Consider the following 18,108-nt stretch of genomic DNA (forward strand, 5'->3'; position numbering starts at 1 on the left):
GAATTAAGTAGGACTAGGTTATAAAGCTCAGTTGCAGTAAAGCATTCACCATTAATCTCTTATTACACAAACCTGTATAACTGTCAGCTGCTGCTGTGCAGCATGTACTACATTTACATGCACAGCAGGTGCTCATTTGCTCAGCAGGTGGCATGTATTGCAATTGTGATGAGGGTTATTTGTAAGTGAGTTATTATAAATAAGATCATCTCTTCATTCAACACTAAACTAGAATGCAAAACTTCTGACATTATTTTATGGTCTTTTTGTGGTTTAGTGGAACATGTCATTCAGCTGTGCAGAGTTCCTGCTGGGAAGCTGTCGGCCCTGATAAAAGATGACTTAAAATTAAGATGACTTAAAGGTGTTTTTTAACGTTGCAATACTATATACACATACTCCTATCATCCTAATGTGCACAGACAACCATAAGTAAGACAATTCTAAACAGAAATTCCTTGGAGAATGTAAGCATCAGTGACAAAAAAAGAACACGAGTACAAGCACAGCTTCTGAAGCTCAAATCACACATCACTCAGTAGAAATTTGTCTTAAATCTGTCTTTATTTACAAAATATACTTAAATGTTTAAGAGTTGGATGCAGTCATGCAGAGGGACAGACTATTGTTTACGTCAGGATGTATCTTGACCATTTCATAATTTTCTATTCTTTCTTTTTTATCATTATTAACCAGGAATGGAGGTGGTGGAATAGGAGAGGGGTGGGAAGAAGGGCATGTCAAGGGAGGCTTTATTGAGGGGAAAGCAGTTTTCATCCTTACTGTACATGCAAGTTCACTCAGAAATCATACAGAAGTCAGTTATATAAAATCTTCAAAATAAATATGCATTTTACCATCTAAACAAATGTTAAGAATTTAAACAGAGTGGCTTTATCTGGATTTATAAAATCAAAGATCCATGTTTTCTTTTTTATCAGTTTAACAGATATCATACCTCAGTGACAATCGCAGATTTTTTAAGTATTTTAAAACTAAATAAAAGTAATTATTACAAACTATTAAACATTTTGCTGTTGTTTCCTAAGCTCGACTCAAAAAAGAACTGATGTATGATAGTATGATAGTTGTATAATATGAACATTTTTTGTTGTTGTTGCAGATGCTGTATGAATGTGCTGTCATCATTTATCTCCTATGTTTAATAATAAAGTAATATGGCAATAACAATTAAGAATCTTCCACCCTTGTTGGGTTTTGAGTACAGAAAATTGGGAAATATTCACACACACACGCACGCACGCACGCACGCACGCACACACGCACGCACGCACGCACACGCACACACGTACACACACACACACGCACACGCACACAGACTGAATTCACTCCAGCTAAAGTAAAAAAAAAAATCTAAATAAACTGTAAAATGTGAAATGAAAACAATGTTTGCATTAGTTCTCTGATGCCATAATGTATCTGAAATTATTATTTACATTATTCATAACATAATTATGTTGATGAGGACACAGAATCACAGCACAAACAAATTAACGAGCAGAATACTTCAAAAATATTTCCTACAGTTTGCATAAAATGTTTGTTTGCAGAAACTCCTTTTGGTAGGAGTTGTCATGGAAACAAGCTGACTGTCACTCATTAAACACTGTCATCACTGATCATGAGATCAACCAAATCAATCCTCTCTTCGGTGTGTGTGTCTATCTCTCCCTCCCTCCCTCCTTCACCGTCTTTCCCTCTCATAATAAGAATAAGTTGAAATATGGTTTCAGACCCAGCACCCAGCAGGACATCTCCAGGACTTTGGTGAGATGGCCTGCGTGTTTAGTTGTTTTGCCACTGGTTCAGTAAGGCACTGAGAGAGGGTGGGCGGGTGTTTGGTCCATCCGATAGTCTGTCGCGTGATTATTGGTTCAGGTTGTGGTCAGAGCCGAGAAGACAAATGTTCCGGTGAGATGGGTTTTGGTTGGGTGCGTGTCCACTTTCTAAAGGGAATCACAGTCGACTCAAAGAGAAGGAGAGTCTATCCCATGCCGCATACGACATGATCAGCAAGGGACAGGCTTCCAATCTGAGAATAAGAAAAGACAGTAGCCCAAAACCATTTAAGACTTGCAGGAAGATACACTCTTTTGACAATAACACAATTCACTGACACCAAAGTCACTAAACTAAATGCAGAAAGTTTGAAGAAATGGAGCACCTGATTCATGGCACAAACTTAAAGCTGCTGTAAGTACCACCAGACTAAAAGTTCAAAATTTCAGCTAAATTTTACGGGCAAAAGGCCCATTGTCTATTGTCAATATTGTATAAAGCACAGCTCACAGAGAAGTCACTTTCAAACCAAGCAGCTTTCAAGCAAATTTGCTAGACCAACTTGAACCTGATGCAAAATCTGCAATGGGGAAATATTTCGCTCTTGTGCAACATTCCTGATCGCATGGATTCCTATTGAAAATTCCCTGAACAATGGTAAATGTGACCGCAGTTTAAGCATTGAATTAGAGAGCACCTCCTATGTGACAGGTTTAGAGGCACCTTCAAGTTTTATGACTGGCCAAATTCTCTTACTGGCAAAATGCAGTTACAAGTATCTCAAATTACATAATCACAATTTATTTTGTAGTTATTTATTTTATATATGGTTACTTTTTCATATGAGTAACTATTTATTTTATATACATTATCATTCAAAAGTGTAAGGTCAGTAAAAAATGTTTTAAAGAAATTAATGGATGGATTAAAATAATCAAAAGACATTTAAATTAAATGCTTTTGATCTTTCTATTCGAGGAATCCTGAAAAAAAACACAGCTTTCAAAAAATATGAAGCATAACTGTTTTCAACACTGATAATATAAGAAATGTTTCTTTGAGCACCAAATCAGCATATTAAAATGATTTCTGAAGGATTATGTGACACTGAAAACTGGAGTAATGATGCTGTAAATTCAGCTCTGCCATCACAGGAATAAATTGCATTTTAAAGTATATTAAAATAGAAAAGAATTATTTTAAATTGTTATAATATTTCACAATATTACTGTTTTACTGCATTTTTGAGAAGATAAATGCAGCCATGGTGTGTATAAGAGACTTAAGTCTAAGTCTTGCTGACTTCTCCTTAAAGATTAAAAATCTTTCCGACCTCAACCTTTTGAGCGGTAGTATAAATCATTACAAAATGACACGCCCCAACTCTGCTGACTGGGCTAACATGACCAGACCACGCTCAGATTCTTCTTTTATGTTTGCAGTGCCTAGGGCAGTTACAGAGAGATGTGTGATTTCTCAGAACAACTCTTCTTTAGTGATATCTGTCAGATAGCAGGGACAGTCTATTCTAAAAAAAAAAAAAAAAAAATTGCTTACAGCAGCTTTAAAAACTTCACTTACCTCAGAACTGAACACCAACTCTGATATTATCACTCATCAGAAGTAGACCATCATTAATCATTTTATTTTTTTTTTTAAGAAATGGTATCACTCACTAACAAACATTCAAAACATACACAGAAAACAGCCTTGGACGAACCATTATATTTTGACGCTCTCTGTTCCGTAGACGTTATAGCCCTCTCTGTATGTGGTGAAACTCTGTGCAGTGGACGGAGGAGCTGGTTTGAAGTTCTGGGCATTTTTGGCAAGTTTGAGGCGTTTGGTCTCCTGGTGCGACTTATAGCAGAACTCCACCAGAGCCACGGTCATAGCCAGACCCAGACCCCCCACCAGGATATAGAACACGCCTGCCACGTTACTGAGACTCAGCGCGCTGGTTTTATCCTGTGGGGGGAAGACACAGTTAGTACAAAAGAAGTATACTTGTTTCACCAAACCACTATACAATAACTAATAAAGGACTTAAACATACGCATGCAAGCTTTCACAACCCAGCATGCACTCATTCACACACTCACACACATCAGCATATCCTCACTTTCACTCTCTTCGCTCTCAGGGGTTGCACGACTAGTCAACTCGGGTCTGCGTCAACTTGTCAGTGACTGCACCAACTCTATATACATTAGACAGCAGGAGGAACATTTTTGTGTGTATGCTCAAATTATCTGGAAATTATTTTGTTCAAAATTAACAAAACTCTTCCAAAACGTGTTTTTATCTTACCCTGATTCACTATGGTAAGCCCGTTGTAAGTGTTTACATTTTAGACTGAGCGGGATGCCTTTCGTGCGAAATTACGTATTTATGTCACTTCGTATGTGTTCGTATGTGCCTCGTCATATCTGGAAAAGTTGTTCCGGCTACTTTGACGCATGTGGGAGTGGCATAGGTTAGTTTGCCACAAAAACGAGCGAGAAAGGTTGACATGGAGCACGCTAAACCTTGAACTTCTGGGGAATCACCTGTTGTTTTTAGCTTTTTTTTTTTTTGAACATAGAATAGAGGAGCTTCTGTTTGCAAAAAGAGCTTGTAATAAACAGGAATCAAGAGATGGCGAAAGCTGAGGGATTTGAAATGTTGTAAAAGCAATGCGGAGATGGCGTTTTTATTATTCAACAGGTGAGTAAGGTATTTTATTGCACAGATAAATTACCATATGTAGCTCTCTAACAGAATTCATTGTAAAGCATTATCTACTGTGAAGAGTAGTTTCATTATGGTTGCTGTAGAGCTGTGCTGGAATTTATTTTCAAGGAAGTACCATGTTTACAGTAACGTCTTCAGCTAGTCAGCTAAAGATACTTTCCATCTAAACTGTTATATTTCTTAAGCCTAGTAGTGAATATTTTATGAGCAGTAGGATACGTTATTCATCTGCACAGCATGATGAAATACGTGACTCAACCTAAACAATGTTCACAATGCATGCAGTTTAAAAGTTACATAGTGTACCTTTAAATCCCTTTTGGGCCCTCAGTTAAGAGTGTATGCTCAAATAATCTGGACAGAGTGGTTTACTTTCACAAAGCAATATGTGAACATTACATAAGTGCTGCAGACATCTGAGATGGTTCATTTTGAGTTCAAATACAAGCCAAATTTATTACAAAGCATTATGAAACTAAGTGAACTTAAATTAAGTAGCACTCAAAGGCTGACAGAAACCATAAGTGAAAGAGACGTGACTGTTTTTTTTTGGTAAAATTAATCTGGAAAGGGCAATTTCTCACCTGATTCAGCCGAGCAGACTTTCTCTGCACTCGCAAACCCTCCATTAATGCAGAATTAGCCGGAAACAGCAAAAACTGCTGATGGTGAGTCATATAAATAAGGTAAACAGACTACTTTTTGCCTAGTAAAAACGAATAGCCGTGCAAGCCCTATTTCACACGTACCATACGCAACTTGCTTGGAGGGAAAGAAGATGAACTAAATAAAAAGGGGTGCTTGAGGGCGGTATTCAAAAGGGCATCAAATCATTATGAAGTGTGCCCAGAGGTCAAAGGTTAATGGATTAAAAGCTCAGGCAGCTCAAGAGAGGAAGAAGCTATTCGCTCTCTCCTCTCATACCTTCACTCTACTGGCCAGAGAGACAGTGAAACACTGCCCTGGAATAGATTGCTCATTCACGCACACACACACACATACACACACAGACGCTTGAAGAGCCAGCTCTGAGCCTGTTGCCCCCTCTAGAGGTGAAGTTGAGTCAGTACAGAAACATGACAAATAAGCTGCCATCAGAGAGCTACAGTCGAATCCTCTGGCTTCTTCGGTCTGCCATCTTAACAGAGGAAGTAAGGAAGAGGAAAAGGAGGGGGGAAGAATATTGATGTTACTATGGCAATTCCCCTCTCTGAACTACTTCTGCAAGCTTCACAGCCTTCAAAACTCATTAACAGACACCTGCATGCGACCAACGCCACACCTCAAAACACAGACAAGCCTCAACAGGACTCGGTTCTGCTGCTGTGACCACCAGCCTGACTGTCTACCAACACAAACATGGTCTGTCTTCACTAGAAGCCTGTGAAAGGGCACCATAGCAACAGAGGACTGGGAGTGTAGCATTACTGTCTTGAATGCAAAGATAGAGACCTGTTTTCCCCCCTGAATACGGTTACCATGGTTACAGGCCCATATAGTCAGTGGTATAGCCTCGTAACAGATCTGCTGTGCTTATGCACATGGGACAAGTTTTCAGAGTTAATTAACTTTCTCATCAGACTGGATTACATTGAGAATTGTGATAAAACAATTGCAACTAGAGTCTCCAGGCAAACACGCACTTCTGCACGTGGTCTCTATTAAACCGATGCCACTGGCTAATACAGGGGGCACTGTGCAGTCCCATAAACTCAATCAGGACCGGAAATAAAATGACCAAGGATATGTCCCAGGTACATACATTCACTTAAACAGAATGTATTTATCTTCACATACTATATAGCATTCAGACTCCCACTTACTCCCTTTATCTGGCCAATTAGAAATACTTTCTGAGTGACTGTCCTTCTTTTAAATGTTCATACTGATGATTAATGTCTATGAATGTTGCCTGGAAACAAATAATAAACGAATCAGTAAACACAATATTGAGAACGAGGCCATGTCACAGCAGCAGAAGAGGAAAAATCTAATGAAATACTTATTTGCTAAATCACTGTTATGAATGCTTACTACAAAATACTTTTATGTAACACTTAATTACTACATCATTAAGAGAATGAATTCGGTACACTCGTAAATGCTTTCTTAATTTGCCATATCTCCTCCTGTGTGTGTGTGTGTGTGTGTGGGTGTCTCATTAATGCTAAAGGATTTTTTTTAGCTAAATGATGTGCAATCGCTACATATGTAAAGATGCTTTTCAAAAGAAGGGGCCAAAATTAAGTGAATCAAGCTGGAGCCAAATCCACTAAATCCATTAAAACCAGTAAGGCTTGTTGTTATGATGTCTGTAGAATATGAATATGTTTGTTTGTAAATGAGTGAGCAGACTAACCTTACTCCCAGAGTCTTTGGTCCCACATTCACCCTTATCGTACCACCACTTGTTTTTCAGCTTGTCTAAGATGCCTTGTTCACTGAGTTTCAACACTGCAAGGTTTACAGGAGTTCTTCACGAGGGGAAATAACATAAATAACATGGCACCATTATGTTATTTTATGTTATTAAAACTTAAACCTACCGAATATTTGTTAACCAAAGCGATACTGTAGGACACCTGGCCTTGTGCTGTTGATATCGCAGACAGCGAAAGAATAAGAGAGGGAGAGATGGAGAGAGAGAGAGGGAATGCAGGCAGGGCTAGCCTCAGTGTTACCTTTGACCTTTGACCTGGCAGTGCTACCTACTGTTATCGCTTTGAGTAATCGGCACTCACTGTTCCAACAGAGGCAGAGAGAGTAACCATGGTAACACAGCCAAACAGAGCATAATTACAAAGAGCATTGGGCAGATGAGTTTCGTTATTGTAATTGTGGTGTGAATGCAACTTTTCTAACCCAGTATTCAGCAAGCCGGATCCATCGGGAGAAAAAACCCTTACTTGACTAACAGACAAACAGGACCCAGCAGTCAGAAGGGGAACCGGTCTGTGGTGGGTGAGGGCTGAAGCCAAACATCTTACAAACGAAAACACCAAGCCCTTATGAAAGTCAGCACATGAATAATAAACAGAATATTAATATTAGGGGGCATTTGTAGATATTTGCATAATGCATCCTATAGCAAATATTATTCGTAAAAAAAAAAAAAAATCATTTGTTTAAATGAAATCAGATAAAATAATGGAAACATTACTGCTCAATGATGTTACTCTTCCTTTTGGGCATTTCAGTTTGTAAGATGTTAGTATGCCATCAGCAGGACTGCTGGGAAACTCAGTTTATTTTCCTTCTGCTAAATGATGAGAGTTGTAATCCAGCAAAGCAAATATACCATACTTACCACCGTAACACAAGCCAGCTTCAGACCTCGAATGGTTTGACACCCGACGAATAATACCTTGAAAGAATGAGATCTGTTTATGCAGAGATGGACCTAACGCTTGAGTACATTCAACTCGTATTTACTGTGTTTACTTATATTATAATGGGCTATATGCACAGTTACTTCCTGGTTGTCGTTAAGCCAGCTCGGGCATTTCCGGTGACCTGTTAGCTGTTCATTCTGTAGTCGCTGTACATTGACACAAAACCATCAATGGTTGACTTTTTAATGTTGTATTTATATTTTAATGCACTTATCACATTTACCTAATTTGCCAATAAACCAGTTTTACTGATTGCAATAAAGACGAAGCTATTCGGACAGTTTAAAAACGCCGTGTCTGTAATTAGACACTCACACGCATTTTTTCCCCCAGCATGTGATGACCACAAACATTATTTGTATAATATTATAATAATATTATTCATCCTTCTGAGATTGTCCCCATTGTAAAACCGAACGTTTCAAAGTGTAGGAAATTCAACATTTGATAGAAAACACTTTTTTAAAAATAAAAAAGACGATAATTACCACTTTAACCAGCAGGTGGCGGCAAAGTAGCATTTATTTGCGCATATATCAGCCATTTCCTCTAAACGTTTTTCACTTCGTTTTTGACTAAATATTAAACATTATAAAATAACTAGGTTTAAAAATACATTTTGTCAATGTGAAGTATGAAGTACTCAAAAAAAATTTAAGAAAAACAATAACTTTTCTTGTGATTCATGCCAGAAAGCGAGCACCGCGCTTTCCCTTTATAATCACAGCAGTTGTCAGTCAGTGCGGCGCAAGACCAATGATTTCGGCACACTTGTAAAAACACATTTTATTCAATTAATCTATCTAAAGTGCACAATAAATATTTAATTTTTGAAGCTTTTTTTTTCCACATAAAAGTGTGAAAACTGATGGTCGAATTGAATTTAGCCGAGGAGGAACAATGAGGTACGTCTTTATTTATTTATTTATTTTATGCCGTCTTACGTTTGAATAACTAAATTAATGCTATGCCTGATTATTTAAGTGACTATATTCTGATTATAAACTAAGTATTACTCTACTGATGCTCAACACACCAGCAAATGACATCTCGCCGGAAGTTTTCGAGCTGGCTTATATTAATGCGGAAGTTCTAAAAAACGCTCCGTGCATATAGCCCATTGAAAATCCACACTTTTATTCATGCAACAGCACTGTACAAATATGGTTTCTCCAATTTAAAATCATTACTAAATTACTAAATATTGCTCCTACTGTACATCAACAGGGTCCTCTCATCAGAATGAAGTGGCCATGGTTGAATCCTGTTTTCAGCATACACAGGTTTGAGCGCACATGAACTTTATGATGAGCTTCAAAGAGCTCAGAAGTGTGTCAAATCGGCAAAAGCTAAAAACAATTGGATTTTTCAGTAATCCATGTGTGAAAAACAGGGCCCTGATTCCTACATTTATGAATATATCCTACTGTATTGTGGTGGATTTTCACTGCTGTTGCTGTACTGTATGTTTGCTCTGTAAAGCTTTATGCTGTATGTGTTGGGGTGTTCTGTATATTTGCAGTGTATTTGCTGTTTTTAATTTTGCTATGTGTGCTAATAGTATAATATACTTGCTGGGTTTGCTGAATTACTCCATTCATGCATTTTGGATCAGACTCAGGTCAATAAATGAGAAACATGCAGTTGTGATGTCATAACAGACTAGACACCCTCCACCCAGCATGCTCAACTTATCAATGCATGGACTAGGCGGCCATCTTGGTCTCAGAGTTTAGAGCTCAGGCGCCACTCATGAGAGAGAGCCAATTACTGGGGTGAACTTGCTTTTGTAGACCAATCAGAACTGAGTGGGGCTGCCTTGCCCTCATGATAGGCTGAACACAGGGTGACCATTCTGCAGGCACAGGGGCTAGAGAAAAGTGGCCATAAATTAATTGAGAAGTGTGTGTGTGAGAGTATAATGAATTTGTTCTTGTTTGTTTTGTGCATTCGTATGCAGATGAACATGTGCATTTACAATACGGCTCCAGATCTTTCTCCACCTTTGATTTCTAGGAGTGTATAATTAGAATTCTCACGTTTTCCTGTGATGTTTTAGCCCCTTCAGGACTGTCCCAGTGGTCTTATATTTTTCTTTAATCCCACCAACAAGGGAGCTACGGCTTTTTCATGGGTTACACGCCAATTTGGGGAATAATCTGAGAGAGCTGGCGGCTCCAAAAGGATTTACATACTTGTAGCAGGGAGTTGGCCAAAGACCAAAGATGGCGTCTTTTCAAAAAGAAAAAAAAAAAAATCTGTCATCTGACTATTTTTTGATAGATGTGAAGATGCCAAAGTCTTCACACTTCTCTTTTGCCACTAACAGCAATTTGAAACACTAACAAACAGACACTAAACATTTAATGCCCTCCAGATGTTTGAAAACACCATAGGCATAGTGATTTGGACAATATCAGCATAAATACTTGTCATTTGTGAAGACTTTGCATTGATAAGAGACAAACTGAAAAACATTTTATTACCTAAAATATGATTTCAGAACAGAAAAATACTACAGCTATCTCTAAACTGTGTTCTAATTGGTCTGTTGTGTACTAACCTTAATAGGCAATCAATCGGTAAAGCTATGAAGGCATGCTGACCCAATAATCTGCAAAAAAGGTTTATCCAGTGATTAGGCATAACAGCTGACTGTGGCGTGCATATATTGCCATTATTGCCATCAAGAACAAATTCATTACTGCTGGTCTTCACTGAAAGTAACTTGAATGCATATGTTGATATTGTCCAAAATGTAACTTTGCCTAAACTGCAACCTAAACACGTACGTATTACTCTTCCTCACGTCATTCCAAACCTGTATGACTTTCTTTCTTCTGCAGAACACAAAAGAAGACATTCTGAAGAATGTTGGTAACCAAACCATTGTATGAACAAAGAAATATCTTTTATGTTCCACAGAAGAAAGAAATTCACAGGTTTGGAACACGGGAGTACAGTAAATGATGAGAGAATTTTCATTTTTGGGTGAACTATCCTTTAAGCATAATAATAAACATCCAATCCTCTGTGCTTTAGAAAATACAGACATCTATTTTCCAGAGCAGTTTTGGTCTCGTTTGCACTGTCTATTAGATCTCCATACATCGCTCTTTTTTTTCTGTTGATAGCCATTAAATCCTGGAGCCCTGGTATACACAAACAACACTACATTTAGTGAGATCTGATGTTACAGATCAGAGGAGATCCAAAGACGGCCTAGCCTATTCTACCTAGAACAAGCTGTTTGTTTCTACCCGCGCAGCAGGTTCACAAGAACCTAACCATCCTAATAAGCTGCGCTCTCGGTGACCCTGACCTCGCTCCACACATCCACCCACCCGAGCCTTTATTCCTTTCCTCCTTTGCTTCCTTTCCTCCATTAGCCAAGTAAAGGGTCACATCTGATCACAGTTTACCTTATTACATAAGCTCCAAAAAACAGTACATTAGCAGCACTGACAGTAACTGCGGCCGTCGCAGTGATGCTAATGTCCTCGGGTCATTAGGCTCAGTTTGCTCGTGTCCACCCCTGAGGGTCACGGTACTGTTGCTGGGGATCATAGGTCACAGCCTTGCCGATTACTCGTAGCTAGGAAATGGTTGTTTGGGTGAGATTGAGGCTGACCTTCGAGTCCCCTCCCCCGCTGCCGCACTCTCCCTTGTCGTACCACCATTTATTTTTCAGCTTGTCCAGCAGGCCCTGCTCATTCAGCTTTAACACCGCCAGGTTTACAGCGCTTCTTCAAATGATAAACACATAGCTCGTAAGAAAAGGGACAGGTTCGTGAGAAATCTAATGAGACTGCAGCAACTGGCAGTTGCTCTTTTGTTAGGGGTCAATACAAAGGAGAGACCGGTTAACTGGTGAAGTGGTTGGACCGTTTGAGTGGTTAATTGCGTCAGCTACTGGGTACAGACAGAAGCGTGTATGCAAGTGAGATGCGTGTGGTGCCGAGTGGACAGAGAGAAACAGAAAGAAGTGAGAGAAAGAAAAAGAAGTTGAGTGCTAGTGAGTGATGGGAAGGATGCAGGGACAGTCCGTTGCCAGGAGGACGAGAAACAGTTTATGGCATGACATGCATGGCAGCAGGCAGAACAGCGCTGGTGTAGAGAAAAAAAAAGCAATCCAACAACACAAACATTACAGAACTGCAATCACAGCACAAAGCGAAAGACAGAGAAGATAAAAAGAGGAAAGAAAAGGGTGTAGGAAATCAACAGCAACAGGCATCACACTGTAAAAATGGACTGTAAATTAACAAGTTAAGTGACATTTCTGTAGAGAGAAACACGGTAAAACATTAACACAACGTACATAACTAAAAAAAAAAAAAAACTTGACACACAAGACACGGTTACCTTATCATTTACCGCAAGAGAAAGAGAGACAGGCAGAGTGAACAACAAAAAAGAATAAAAAAAAAGAGTTTGAGATAGAGAGAATGAGAAAAGGTAGAAGGGTGAGAGAATAAGAATGAAAAACAAAACATGAACGAGACAGAGAGAAGAGAGAGATGGTGGAATCAGGGTAGGTGGAATACTATAACAACAGAGTAAATTGTTATATTATTCCACCCACCTTAATGCCGACCCTTTGGGCGTGGCCACGCCGTAGCCCTTGGAGTCCAGGTTCCCTCCCACCTTCATAGTGTCGCAAGGCTTTCTCTGTTCGATGTATTCATTCATTGTGGACTCGAGCAGGAACGCAAACTTCCCCTTTGACTTGCGCACGCGAGCCACTCCGTCAGGGGTGGTCTTAACGAACACGGACGGCTCGGCGGACTTCATGTAAGACCACATCTTCTCATAGACAGCGATCTTTGAACGCTGAAAGAGAGAAAAGGAAGGAAATTAATGGAAAGGTTAGATAGAAATGTGAGTTTCATGATATTTTACTAAAAAAAAAAAAGTGGCTGGCTAAAATTTCTTGTCAGCAAGGATGGACTGGGACTCCTCTTGTGACCTACACCGGCCCATCACAAGCAACGACTGATAATCCTCCATTATATTATTAGAAAATAGCTTATTTTTGTTACATATATATCCTGTATGCCAGGAGCGTTTCTAGCTTTTCATCAGTACACATGACATTTGCTATGGTCAGCCATTTATTTATGGTCAGCATTAGATTTAAAACAAACAAAAAAACTATTTCTATATGAGTTTCAGGTGTCTCCCAACAAGTATATCCAACACCAGACACATTGTCAACTAAAAATCTCAAACTCTCCTCTCAATGAATCTTTTGTACAAGACCCTTCAGGGACTTGCTACCATGAGACTAAACCTGACAAGAGCAAAGTATAAAATCATAATAGAAAAGAAAAGCTCTTCATATAATCACTGCATATTTTCCTCACACAAGGAAGAAACTTCTGCGATGCTTGCTAAGGCCTTTCCTTTTAGTGACATTACAAACAAACTCTAGAGTTTAAGTACAAGACTACTGTATATTAAGAAAAAACCTCAACATTTCAACACACAGTTCTCCCACACAACATCCTTACTTTCAGAATGCAGACAATGAATGAAAGAACAGAAAATTAGGGTTGTACTAATACTTGTAATTCTGCTGTGAATCAAAACTTAAGTTTCAAAAACCAAAATATTCTGTGTCCATTTCTTGCGAGACTAGATATAAATGGCCATATAGTGGACAGGATATCTCTGGAGTAAACACACACACATACACCTACATTTATTAGGACAGACACACACACACACTCCTGCTTTTATAGGACACAGTTTTACACACATACACACACATATCGTACACGTAAGTAGGTTAACTTGACCTACAAACAGCTGGTGTATGAGTGCAAGTGTGAATGTGCTTTTCTTGAGTTTTCAGGCACAAACTGTAGAATTCAAAGGGGGAAGTGTGCAATTTCTGTGCCACTAGCGACACAAAACAGAAATCAAAAAGAAAAAAAATTCTTTTCAGACCTCTGACATGAGTTGGATTATTGGATGAGCAATTATTCGCTAAAAATCTTGACTTCGAAAATTGCTGCTTTAAATGATGTAATGAGAGCTAACTAGATGCAGTGATTAAAATGATTATCAGTGATTAAAAACTTACACAACCGTTTAAAAGTGGGTAAAAAATAATAGTCAAAAATATCGTTTAAAATGTAATTTATTCCTGTGGTGGCATGGCTGAATTTTCAGCATCATTTCTCCTGTCTTCAGTGTCACATGATCCTTCAGAAATCAGATTTCTTCAGAAATCTAATTTGATTTGATGACCAAGAAACATTTTTGATTATCAATGTTCTTATTATCAATTGTCGACGTTTCTATTGATGCTTAGTATTTTTGTGGAAACTGATACATTGTTTTTTTAAGGATTCTTTGATGAACAGAAAGTTCAAAAGAATAGCATTTGTTTGAAATAGATTTATTTAGTCTTTACTGTCACTTTTGATCAATTTAATGCATGCTTACTAAATAAAATAGTCATATGGGCCACTTTATGATAATTTTATGGCGTTTTTGCATCCTTTATGAAGTTTAAAATGAGTCCGTCCTCCTCACTCATTGTAATTCCATGAAAAAAAGAGTACCAGTGTAGCCCCTCCAGTTTGCACCGCCCACTCCAAGCGGGATGCGAACCTGGGCCCGTACGCATGGGAAGTGGGCGCTCTAACAAGGAGACTAAAGACTGCAGTCTCTAGCGTCAGTCGCTAGAGCGCCTCTTGAGATCAGGGGAGTGATGTTTTCATGCACAGCTCTTATCGGCCTACGTTCGTTACACTCACCCCCCTAAACCTCACTCCCATCCGGGTCACGGCACCAATGTAGCCCCGTTTTTTAAAAAAAATTTTTTTTTACCTAAACTCAAAACTCCAAACCAAAACTCAAAACTCCAAACCAAAACTCAAACAAGCATCACCATCCAATAAGCTGTCTTCATTACTTGCTAGTGCAGACAGGAAACAAAATTCACTTCTATTGCCATGATGTTTTTTATTGCTGCAATAATCAGATATGAACACAAGGTGGAGACTGTCTCCACATCACATTCAGTCCAACTCTGTGTCAGGCGCTCTCCTGTCATCTCTGCTCTGATCCAGTGTGTTAGCAGATGACAACTCATGAAAGAGAGAAGAGCAGAAGGGCACCTCATTTCATGTGTTCTCTCTCTCAAACTCTGACTCCAATCACTCTATAGTGGGTCTGCGAGGTGACGGTGACTGTGTGAGTGACTGATTACGTGTGTGTATGAGTGCGTGTACATGTATATCTGCTTTCACACACACACATTAGCGAGTAATCGTGACATTAAGGTGAAATGACAGGATGAGCTCATCAGCAGTGGTGTATCTGGGTCATCTTAAAACTGCCCTGTTCCCTGTCATCTCAAAACACACATGCACACACACACACAAACACACACTCTGCCTCTGGCTAACTCCCTTGAAAACGGTATCTGGTTAAGATTCAGTAAAACATGTTTTCAGTCAAAAATGATTGCATGTCTGTGGTGACATGTCTTTGTCAGACTGCCAGTTGACTGTCATAATATTTTATTGTCAGAATTTCTTGCAGGTAAATGCACACAAATATGTGCTTTCTTTTAGATTATTATTTTAATATTCAAGTTCTTTAACACCATGTCTACACCAGACATGAGTGGCGCAACGCAACAAGACCAAAGAAAAATAGAACTCATTATAATCAATGATGCTGTCTACACTGGATGCAGCACGACACAATAAATCCGACAGTGAACTGATGTCCCGTTCTATTTCTGATGTACTCCAAGCGCTCGCGCTACTTCTGATGCGAAGAACAAATAGATTTGCAACGGTTGCTTTGTTGCGTCTATTGTAAACAGCTTCAAGCTGTTGCAGCGGCTGAACCCGTTCACCAAATTGGACTGAATCGTCTGAAACAGTTTGTGTCAAGCATATATCTACAAGTTACTCAATCAAAACTCACTTTCAGATGTGTAGAAAATGCTGTTACTGTTACTACAAATAAAACTCTTTTTGATTATGCTATGTTAACCACTTGACAAAATAGAGTTATCTCTGAGGCATGGTACAAACATGTTACTTGCGGTAAATCAAGAAAACAAGAGATTCAAACAATAAGACTAACCGTGTTGAGCTATATAACAATGATTAGTTTTCATCTAATAAAACACATAATATATTAAAGCGTCCATCATTTCTACGGAAGCATAACACAGAAACTGAGGGTAATGCGGTGATATCACTGACAGGCAACGCAATGACACAGGCCGTTACACTGGTTAAAACAGCTGATTTCTCTGGATCTAAACATTGTTGGAAACATTTGGGATAAAGTACACAAGTTAACAAAATATATAACATTGTTTTAGTGTTTTTTTGGATTTTTTTAATCCAAAAGCTTACATATTGTGCCTTTAAATTGATCAAAAGTGACAGTAAAAACTTTTACATTCTTAAATTTTTTTTTATTTCAAATAAATTCTGTTCTTTTGAACTTTCTATTCATCAAAGAATACTGAAAAAATGTATAACGGTTTCCATAAAAATATTAAACAGCACAACTGTTTTCAACATTGATAATAAGAAAAGTTTCTTGAGCACCAAATCAGCATATTAGAATGATTTCTGAAGGATGTGACATTCATGTGACATTGAAGACTGGAATAATGATGCTGAAAAATTTAGCTTTGCCATCACAGGAATAAATGATATTTTACTCTATTTTTGATTAACTAAATGCAGTCTTAGTGAGCATAAGAGACTTCTTTCAAAAACATTTAAAAAAATCATACCAACCCCAAACATTTGAACAGTAGTGTATATGTAAATAAGGTCAAGATATGCTTGGGAAACTGAAAAACACTGGCACGGAACACTCTTTTTACTATTAGCAACAACCACACCAGTTTATTTCCTCATTTTGGCTAAAAAAGGTGGTGATATTGCATTTGATATAACATTTATATTGCTGTCGTACCCTGAAGAACTCTTTGGTGGAACCGGAGTCAAGTGTTCCGTAGGCGATCTCAGTCTGCTTGGCCAGATCTTCTGCGCTCTCTATAGGCGAGACCATCCTTTCCACAGTCAGGAAAGCAGCCAAATTGGCAGTGTAGGATGAAATGATGATCAGAGTGAAGAACCACCACACACCTCCAACAATACGGCCAGACAGAGACCTGAGAGAGAGGGGGAGAGAGGGAGAGAGACAGAGAGACATAGGAGAGCAAACAAATTCCCTGTGAAAGGTTAACAATTAATACAGACATATTAAAGCTATTGCTGCTGATGAAAGATGCAAGTCTTCAAGCAACGGACAAAACAATCACTTAAAGTACAATTGAAGCTTCTGTTTGGACAGGTCTCTCTAATGAATGGCCAGCAGAAAGATGAGGATGAGAACAGGGTCACAAAGATCACCTCAAGAATGAAAGACACGAATCCAAGAGGAATTTGGTGAGTAAGATGGGCAGGAAAATCAAATGACTGAATAGAAGAATGATGGAATGAGTGAAGAGGGCTGACACTCCTCCACTGAAACAGTTTATAAACACCAAACTGCTGACAGTAAAATAGAGACATGCAGCAAGAACACGGTAGCCCTCCAAGAAAGAGAGAAAGACAGTGAAAGAGAGAAAATCTGAACATTTTACAGTCAACACATGGTGAATATAAATTATTTTAGTTGGTGTCCAGCATCGCTTAAAACAGTGGTTCTCAAAGTGTAAGGCAGTTCTCAAATCTTGTTCATTTACAGCATGTTTGAAACAACAAGACAGTGAGTAAATAAGGAGCTAGTTCATCCAAAAATCAAAATTCAGTTATCATTGCGCCTGCAAAGAGGTTCATTTGTTTATTTATTCATTTATTTCTGGATATCATAAAAGACATTTCCTCTTTTTTAATATATATATTTTTTTTACTTTTTTCAGTGAAGACTGTAACTTTTCATAATTCAGCAAACATGCTGGATAATTATCCAAAACATGCAGTTTTCATTGTTATTATTTTTAAGAGTTAATTTTTTTATTATTAAACAGCAAATGTTTTTTAATATAATCTTAAAACGTAATTGCAAGCATGACTTACAGTAACTGCTGACATTGGCTCATGTGTATTAAATTGATGTTTTTTCCTAATTTTTAAATTCCTTCGTACAAAACCATCTGTTAAAAGATTATATGTCATCATAAGTGCCA

General features: G+C 38.4%; 1 protein-coding gene across 3 annotated transcripts in view; it reads right to left on the minus strand.

The window, feature by feature from the left end:
• Positions 1–545: 545 nt before the first annotated feature.
• Positions 546–18,108, minus strand: part of gria3a (glutamate receptor, ionotropic, AMPA 3a) — a 44,594-nt gene continuing 27,031 nt past the window's right edge. The window contains exons 12-16 of one of the 3 annotated variants that reach the window (XM_051893135.1): positions 16,890–17,088; positions 12,511–12,758; positions 11,557–11,671; positions 3,521–3,768; positions 546–2,053 (exon numbers count right to left, since the gene is read on the minus strand). In XM_051893135.1, the coding sequence (XP_051749095.1) occupies positions 3,523–3,768; positions 11,557–11,671; positions 12,511–12,758; positions 16,890–17,088 (808 nt within the window). In that variant the 3' untranslated portion in view covers positions 546–2,053; positions 3,521–3,522. Of the gene's footprint in view, positions 2,054–3,520; positions 3,769–6,892; positions 7,008–11,556; positions 11,672–12,510; positions 12,759–16,889; positions 17,089–18,108 lie in introns of those variants that run through there. The other 2 variants (XM_051893134.1, XM_051893136.1) reach the window with 2 other exon arrangements.

Source organism: Ctenopharyngodon idella, chromosome 5, assembly GCF_019924925.1.
Source record: "Ctenopharyngodon idella isolate HZGC_01 chromosome 5, HZGC01, whole genome shotgun sequence".
Lineage (NCBI taxonomy): Eukaryota > Metazoa > Chordata > Actinopteri > Cypriniformes > Xenocyprididae > Ctenopharyngodon > Ctenopharyngodon idella.